The 9387-nt window shown below is 32.8% G+C and overlaps 1 protein-coding gene and 1 pseudogene across 1 annotated transcript; both read right to left on the minus strand.

Annotated features, from left to right (window-relative positions):
* Positions 1-692: 692 nt before the first annotated feature.
* LOC120611709 (early activation antigen CD69-like) lies at positions 693-8475 on the minus strand. The gene is made up of 5 exons (XM_039874286.1): positions 8281-8475; positions 4601-4723; positions 3312-3529; positions 2863-2966; positions 693-1798 (listed from the first exon to the last, which is right to left on the minus strand). The coding sequence occupies exons 1-5, from the start codon at positions 8342-8344 to the stop codon at positions 1690-1692; spliced, it is 618 nt and encodes a 205-aa protein (XP_039730220.1). The 5' UTR covers positions 8345-8475; the 3' UTR covers positions 693-1689.
* On the minus strand, positions 4943-5061 carry LOC120611829 (uncharacterized; annotated as a pseudogene).
* Positions 8476-9387: the final 912 nt, after the last annotated feature.

Genomic DNA, 9387 nt, shown 5'->3' on the forward strand with positions numbered 1-9387 from the left:
GGGACACTGAAATTAAGAAACGTCTATATTATTTATCACTAAGCAGTGCCCAGAATCCACGTTTCTTTTCAGTATGCCATACTAGTGACAACAATTTAAAGATATCACATAAAGCATACATTTCCAGCTTTCAGAGAAGGAGAATATTGCCAAATACACTCATAAAGCAATTTTGAAGGTATAGAATTTTTCTTGACTGAAATATATCATGAAGATTATGTAGTGCCTCATTTCTATTTAATAAATTATTTTATGTAAATAACTAAAATATGGCATCTCAGAATTGAACAAGATACTTTCAGAGCATCGGTTATGAGGACTGATTATCCTCTTATTGGAGACCTCTCTCATGATTGTAACTAGGTCCTCACGAAGTGACTTTAGGTGTCTGCTAATTTCTCTGTGCTTCTTCAGTATGAAGGTGATAAACAATAAAGAAGAAAATAATAGAATAAAAACATTTAAATGATATAAATTCCTCTCTATCTGAATATTTACGAGTGTCTGCTATTATATAGAGAAAAGTGAACAAGCCCTTTTGGAAATACACATGAAAACAATTCAAGAAGTTATAAAGGTAAGATTTTATCATAGATAAGTTTTTAAAAATGTTATAGTATTCTCTTTTCTGATTTCTAGTATGACATATAATTTTTAGTGCATTTTAAAGGAATGAACACTTCTTAGGAATCATTTTGTTAATTCTACTTTTATTTTAACATACACAAAAAACAGCTTATGATTGTATTGAATACAAAAGACAGACAAACACTTTATTGCACTAAAGAATACTTCACATGAAGTACTGCAGATGATAGAATTGATTGAGAGAGGCACAAATATATAATCAGATAAGACTTGTATTATTCTAGGTTTGAAAAATATAGAATTTTCTCTAATAGAGATTTACTGCATCACATATTGCACACTTTGCAACACTTATCTGTTTTACAAATATTCCTCATAATCATTGGTTTTGTCCTTATCTTTGTAAAACACTGTGTATGAGGTTTTAAAGGCAATGAATACTGTATCATTGAAAAAGACAAGTCTATGTTAAAGAAGAAAAAAGAGACAACATAAATACATGGCATCCTATTCTTTCAGGGGAAAAGTGACAAAGTAATCTGACGAACTTCTCCAAAAAGAGAGAAATATCACAAAGCTTAGTTTCATAAGCACTTGTCCACTTATAAATGTTCTCTGAGTTTAAAAAAATGCATTTGGACTAAATATCTGTATTACCAGTTAAAATTCTCTTTGTTTACACTGGGTTTTTAATACCACCATCTACCTCCTTCAAATAGTGCAAATGCGTGAGGGACACTCATTGTTGGTAGTCATTCAACAATAAATAATAACTCTAAACCTAGCTATTTTATTATTCCTGAATTTGAAAAAAGATAAAGTGCATTCAAAGGTTTAAAGTCATCCTTCTTTATCTTGGACATAATTATCAGTCGATTTGTGATGTTTTCAGCTCGTGACAGGAGCATTCCACACTGCAGATATTCCTGGAAATTCTCTCCCTTTTTTTCCACAGTCTTGTTTAGAGGAAGTTTTCCAAAATAATACAAAGCTTTTCTACAAAGTCTTTATGGAAAATGTCTGACTATAGAGCAGCATCCATCCACACAAATGTCCTTGAATTCCATGATATAATAGTCTATAATCAAATATGATTCCTCATTATTTGAAGGGTCTGCTACATATCCAGTGTAAATTCTTTCCACATTTTGTGCTGCTGACTTCTGTGCTTTTTAGAAATGCACAGTTCCCAGATCCTGTAAGGTTGAACCTGTCAAACAATAAAGAAACTAAATTATTTTCAGTTCATCATTTCCATTCAGTTATATGAGAGTAAACTTTGTGGTAGTGAACTCTGCTTTTTTTTTTTTTACTTAGTAAGAATGCATAAGTCAAGTCTGCCAGTCAAATGATCATAGACTAATCTGGAAAGACAAGAGAGAAAGATTGAAAGAAAGAGTATGTAGAAGGAAAGTACAAAGTTAAGAGTAAAGAGCTCCATTTATTGGTTGGCATGCCACCAAGGGAGTGACTTTTGGTCATTTTTGAGTTCACAAACCCTTCAAGAAAAATTCCCAGAAAGAATACACAGTCAACAAAACTACATGTTAGTGCATACAATTTATGGGGTTTATGGCCTCTGAAGCTCATCAGAGGATATGGTGCCATAAGACATTTATTAAGAATTTCTTTTATAGAGATTTAGTCTCTGTATAAGTGATTATAATAAAACTATTTAGATAACTAGAAATTTAATCAACTCTGAGTTTTCAGATGACGAAAATTAACACTAAACTTATAAAATGTCCTTTGAACTTTAAAATGCAATTTAATTACAGGTAATGAAAATAAAGTCAGCATTTTTAATTCTGGGGCAAGTTATCTCTCAGGTCCATTGAAGCTTATAACTAGTAATGAAAATATTCTTGTTTATCTTGTATAGATGAGAACTCAGAAAGGGTAAAAAAAAACTATTTTTCAAAAACTAGCTCATCAATAAAATACAAATATGAGATTGGAAATGTTGGCTTTTGTTTGCATCACAATAATTATTCCTGGAATATTTCTAACTGAGTCTAATATTCAAGGAAAAATTTGCCAAGATCAAATTACTAGAAGCATTTAATGTATGAATTTTGAGTATATAACAAAAACAAAATGATAATATGAAATCCTTTCTTTAAAGAATTCTAAAGAAGATAAACATACAAAAGAGGTTGTCAGAGCTCTGCTCATCAGGAACACAGCCTTCACATAGAACAGCACTCTGAAAGGGAAAAACTGTTGCCTTGAGCTGGCAGTGCCGGGAGGATAAAGAGACCTCTTGAAACTTACCAGTTGTTAAATTCTTTGCCGTTTGACCATTTCCACATCTGTTCAGCTTCGTTTTTCAGTCCAATCCAGTGTTCAGCTCTACCCACATATCGTTTTAAAAAGATCTTGAAGAAAGCACAAAGGATGCATATGTTCAACAACTCCTCTAGATAAGTATACAATAAATCCTCAAAAGTAGTTTCTCAAAGCTGCATCTGAGGCATGAGAGCTAAGCTGATCATTTATTAGTTCGGTATAGAATCAGCTCATTTGGATTTCTGGCCTTTGAAACTAAGCATTCAAATCAAATTTAAAAGGCTAAATTGAACCCTCATTTTGATCTCAGACTAATCATATGGCATTCTGTGACTAAATTTTCTCCCATGGGAGACAGGTTCAATGTCTTCACTTAGAAGGAAACAGAAGGAAATCACAGATTATCTACATAAAATAAAATAGTAATAACTTACCATGTCCTTTTCAGAATCAATGAGAGCAAGAGTAGCATTATGTTCGGAGCAAGAGTTTTCAGCAAAGGTCCAGTTTCTTGTTATATTGGAAATAAAGTAGCATTTCTTCTGGTATCCTATCCAATCATCTTGGCATGAAGAAACATGGCTGTTTGATGGTTCTGGACAATTGTTTTGGGCTGGACAATTGTATTGGGCTGGACAATTGTATCGGCCCACTGTGAACAGAAAAAATGTTTGTTTTAGTAACAAAAGAAACGAAATACCTACAGCATGCAAACCTAGTTGAGAGGATACTGTACTGAACTGGCTGATAAACTAAAGGATGAGAGCAAAAAGGCCAATTCTGAGAAGAATAAGAAGGCAAGCTCTCATCTTATCTGATCTCCTGCTGTGCCTAATCGTCATTGTACAGGGTATAAGAAAAAAGAAGGTGGCTCTTTGGTCATGATGTCAGAAAGTGGTAGGAAAATAGAAAAATCTTAAAATCATTGACTAGAAAGTATGAAGTGCGTTATAAATTCTAAGTAAGGTTTTGAATCTGAATGCAGAGATGGAGGAATTTGAAGATGCAGTAGATAAAACACTATATAGGGAGATGAAAAAGAATAATTTACAGAGAATTAATTCAGAATACAGAAAGATTTACAGCTTGAGATGTATAATAAAATTGTAAAATTTCATGTTTGTAAAAATCACAAATGATTCACGGTATAGCTGTATGTTTAAAATGCCATGTTGGCTCTTGACATTCGTAACAATTGACTTTCTGGGAGCTTCTAGATATAATCTTAATTATCTATAATCACCATTCTGTGGCCTTTGAGATAAAAGACAAAAGGCTGGCAAAGGCCTGATTAATCTGTAGCTGCGTTATTATTTTTCTCTATTGACAATGAATGTGAAGCCTACATTTTCTTTCAAACTAACTGTTGATTATTTAGACTCTAAATCAGTCCCTTTCATTCCAGATTTAAACATCTGCTCAAATGGAATTTTCTCCCACAGTAATGTATAAATCATAGACACTTTTGAAACTTATTAAAAGCTCTAGAAAACTCAAAAAAAGTATTATAGTAATCATCCAAGGAACATGGAATTATATATTTAGTGTTTTTTAAGTTGTTGGCCATAAACAATATATGGGATGATCTTAAATTAATCAGAACTTCTGATTAATTGGACCAAGCAATTCCTGTTGATTTCAACTGGGCATGAATGCTTACAGCAAAAAGACTCAATGAACTTATGAGCTGCAGATTCCATGAACTTATTAAATGCAGACCCACCTGATAAAGAGATGAGAGCTATGATTAAAACAGTGATGATGACCACATTCACTACAGCACATGGAATAGGAACTTGAAGGGATCCTTCATGATATGTTGCAAAGTGAGGACTGGCAGCATTATCTGAAGGGAGAAAGTTGATGGTGAATTTAGGCAGAATATAGAGGTAAGATAGAGACATTTGATATTGTTTTGAGGCATTTATTTATTTATTTATTTATTTATTTATTTATTTATTTAATTTCATTTAATTTTTTTATTTTTTAGGCGAAGCAACCCTTGGGTGACCTCACAGATTGCAAGGACCTTGTCAGCTTAAGACCCCTTATTTTTTAATTTTTATGCCTACAACATCTGGTCTTCCTAGATGATCTCCCATCCAAGTACTAACCAAGACCGACCCTACTTAGCTTCTGAGATCAGATGGGATTGGGCTTGTTCAGGGTAGCATGGCTGTAGACTATGAGGCATTTAAATTTTAAAAAGTAACTATGTATCTCCTTATATACTTATATAAAATTTATATGTTAATTTCCCCCAAATTTTGAGTTAATTTGGATAGTTTCTTTTTGGCTAGAAATGAAACAATCCAGGCCTAATAATGAGACCATAAAATATCTCCCAAATATATGTACTTAATAGTTATAAACATTCTAAGTGGATCACAATTTTATTGTTTATCACAATAAGAACATTGATTAAATACTTGATTACCCTAGGAGACATATTTAAAAACCCTAAGCACAATACCTGAACTTCTCTGTAGTTACTGTTTAACAGAGATGATGTAAATGGGGATAAATGTGAATAGTGTAATACAAATATTGAATTGGTATATAAATATCTACAGCTAGCATGGCTGAAAGAACAAAAACTGGTAGTACTTTTTGGTGAAGTTTGTGCAGATGTGAAGCAATTGAAATTTTCGTATTATTGACTGAAGAGTAGAATAAAAAATAATTTAGAGAACTGTTTCTTAAATAGTTAAATATACACCCACCCTGTGATCCAGCAATTCTATTCCTACACATTTTCTCAAAAAAAAAAAAGTCTTCAAAATGCTTTGTACAAGAATGTCCATAGCAGCTTTATTCTTAAGAACCAAATCTTAGAAATAATCCAAATATCCATCAACAGGAAAATGGATACACAAATTATGCTATATCCTACAAGGAAATTCTCAGCAATGAAAAGAGAAAAAAGAACAACTGATATGTGCAACAAAATGGATGAATCTTAAAAAAAAATGTTGAGTGAAAAATATCTAATTATAGTTATATACTCTATATTTCAATTTATATCACATTCAAGAATAGTTGAACTAGACTATAGTGACAGAAATCAGAAAGGTGATTGCTTTTATGTGTGTAGGAAAGATAATTTGAGTGGAAAGGAACACGGGAACTTTCTAGGGTGGTGAAAATTTCCAATGCTTATTGGAGTTGTAGTTTACGAAAAAAGCCTAGAAGAATATTTGTTCTAGAATATAAATAAATAATTAAGAAAAAGGAGAAGGAGATTTTATGACTCATAATGTGGATTTGATTTTTGTTAGAATAAACTGTCGGGATTTTTAAACTCATAAGAAATATATAGTTTCCTATTATGTTCTCAAAAACTGAAACTTAAAATTGCCACTTGAGTGATATTAAAATTTACCATAAAAAGCTGTCTCGAAATGCAAAAATATCTTGTTTTTCAGTATGAATGACTTTCATAATTAAAAGTACATATCTTGAAATGCATGTATTTTTTGCCTTAAAACATTTCTCTAAAGTTAAACTGGTCAAAGAGATGTTACTTTCTTTCATAGTAATTTACTATGTCCTGGATGTCAACATTAGCTTTTGCTTTTTCTGGGGATTATTTTTTTCAGTGTAGATCTGCATTTAGATATTTTAAAAGATGCCTTTACTTCATTCCTATGTAGTTCTATTTCTTTCAGCTCCTCAAAGCAAATCTTCCTTTTTTTCACTGGTATGCAATTATCGCCGGAAACAGCCCTTGGTAGGTAGGGTAGCAAGTTCAGAGCTCTGTCTAGTTTCACTTCTCATTGTGCTGCTTAGACTCAATGCAGCAAGAGCTCTCATTCCCGAGCCCATACTAACTCATTCAAATAGCTCCTGGACTCCAAAGCCTACCTCAGTCTGTTGGCTTATCCAATGGATAAACAGTGGGGATGATTCTCAGACTATACTGTATGTCCATTAATGAGAGCTATTGTTACTCAGTTTGATTTATCACCTAGGTGACGAAACACTCCCCCAACAGTATACTTCCGCTCTGATTATGGGCTTTGTCCATTTATAAAGAAATTGAAATAAATTCATCATTACATACTGAGTCACCTAAGGGTGATGCCTAATGATTATTCATACTAAGGAAGCAGGCACAGGGCTACATAAACTAAACATTCAACAAAAAATTGGAGTGATCTTAGGAAAAGTTAATAATTCCTGAATTAGAGCCTTCTTTCAACTATTTATTTATTATTATATCGTTTTTCTTTTTGGCAGCTCAACTGGGCCATAAAATATGGTTACCTGGCTTCCAAAAAATTTGTGCGACTTGCATTTGTTATCCAGACTTGATTTTGTGTTTTTAAGTGACAGATGGGTTTATCGGAGGTAATCAAAGCGTTTTTGACTCAAAGCAGTCTAGTAGACACACACACAGAAAACAATCCCTTCCTCTTGATTGCTTCAGCTCTGCTGTTCATAACACTTTCCTTTATTACTGGATAACTTTGCTTACAAATAAACTCTACTTCCTACATGTTAGATTTGGGGATATCTCAATAATTAGAGAGGGACAGGAATAAAAAGTCATGAAAGCCTCACAGAAACAAGTTATAGGAAAACAGTGGGAAAATTCTTGTAGCAAGAAATAGAATAGGTTTAAGGACAGAATAGACAAATAGAAGGGAGGGAAAGGTATATAGCTAAGATGATTCTATTTCAATAAAATACAAAAGAAAAAAAGGAATGTCTGATTCATGTAGAATGTGAAGTCAGTGATTGGAAGGGTCAAAGAGAAAGATGAAATGGAGGAAAAGAGTCCCATAAGAAATACAGAAGCAGATGTCATTTTCAAGAATTCTTTCTTGACATTCTCCTAATAAATTACCACTGGATACTGGACATGTTCAAATGCATATATGGCTCTTCTCTCAAAGATTGGAAACCTTCTTTTCCAGCAACTGAAAGATGCTGTCATGAGAAGATAAGATGAAGCACATAGGAAGCACATAAAGATACAAGGTAAGGGCAATCGAGGATGTAATTGTTTATGTGGAAAACAGAATTTTCGCAAAGAGAGGCAATGCTTCCTGGAGTGTGTACAGATGAATATGGAAAAATGATGGAGAGTGCACTGAACTAGTGCACTGAAGTTTCCTAATTAAATCTGAAAAACTAGGATGGTATAAACTGAAACAAATAAACAGATCTTTGAAGATTTTCTGAAATTCACTTTTGTGTTTCCCTCTAGTCGCAGGAATCTTATTTCTCATGTATAAAGAAATATTTACTTCTTCCTATTTTCTCCTTTATCTTGACTGAAATAGAATGTGACCAAGTTCTTCAAAAGATAAAGCCTCATTTTCTTCTCTACGTGCTATTATATATTATCTATATAGATACATAGTTATTGCCAGTACATAAAAATAAGATCTGACTTACTTTGTTGTCCTCTCTCCACGTGCAAGGAGCTGTTCTCTGTTAGGGAACAATCTTCAGAATTCATCTTTATTCTAGTCAAGATTCTCTGGTTAATCTCAAGTTAAGCCAATCTACAGTGAAAGTCTTCGTTGGAGTTCTTACCCAGTCTCTGAATCTCTGAGATAGCTCAGCATTTATAGTCAGTTATGCTGTCTCCGCCCCCTTCCTCTTGCCTTTTAGTCGTTCAACTACCCCAGTTCTCTTTAATTTATGCTCCAGTGGCCCAGACAATTCACAATGTGTTGTTGTGGTGAGCTATGGGTTTTCCCTACTGTCTGAAATGTGCTTTCTCACAACTGTAAGTGTAGCATGAAGAGACAAGTGGGATTTTCCCAGAATCTCTGATAACCTTTCTTAAATTTGTAGAAAACAAAAATAACTTAGATGATAGTATATCTAAGTAAAGAATTAAAAGTTAGGGATTCCTTTCTTTGAGATGGAAATAATTTGGAGAGTAATATAACCATATCCATGGAATTCCATTCATTCATTTAATGTAACTACTATTTATTGAACATCCACTATGAACCTGACACTGTTTAGGGCTAGAGGATTTATTGTTGAATAAGAATTTTAAGATCACTATCCTTATAGATCTCTCTCCTGTGTGGAAGAGTTTTTTTAGGAAGCTATAAATTAGTTTTGGGAAGTCCGTCATTTAGTAAGTAGTTGATTTAATGCAGGAAATAGAAACTCTGTGGTTTGGAACTTCCTTTCTATGTTCTAAAATTATTTATCTTGAATTATCTGTTTCATTTATCTCCTGCTAATATTTTGTCAATTTAGACCAATCTTATTTCCACTTAGTAGTATCTTATTCCTTTATTTTTCCCCTATCTGCTAGATTATGTGTGTGTGTATATATATATATACACATACATATATATAATATATATTATACACACACATATAGATATAGATATATATACCTGAGGGTTAAGACATTTGGAATATGATTACTATAAAAATATTGCCATGGTATTCATATTATCCAGATAAGTTATTAAAATTAACACAAAGTGAATGCAGAATATCCATGTATGATGATTTAAGGGGGGGTGGAGATCA

This window comes from Pteropus medius, unplaced genomic scaffold (assembly GCF_902729225.1).
Source record: "Pteropus medius unplaced genomic scaffold, Ma_sr-lr_union100, whole genome shotgun sequence".
Lineage (NCBI taxonomy): Eukaryota > Metazoa > Chordata > Mammalia > Chiroptera > Pteropodidae > Pteropus > Pteropus medius.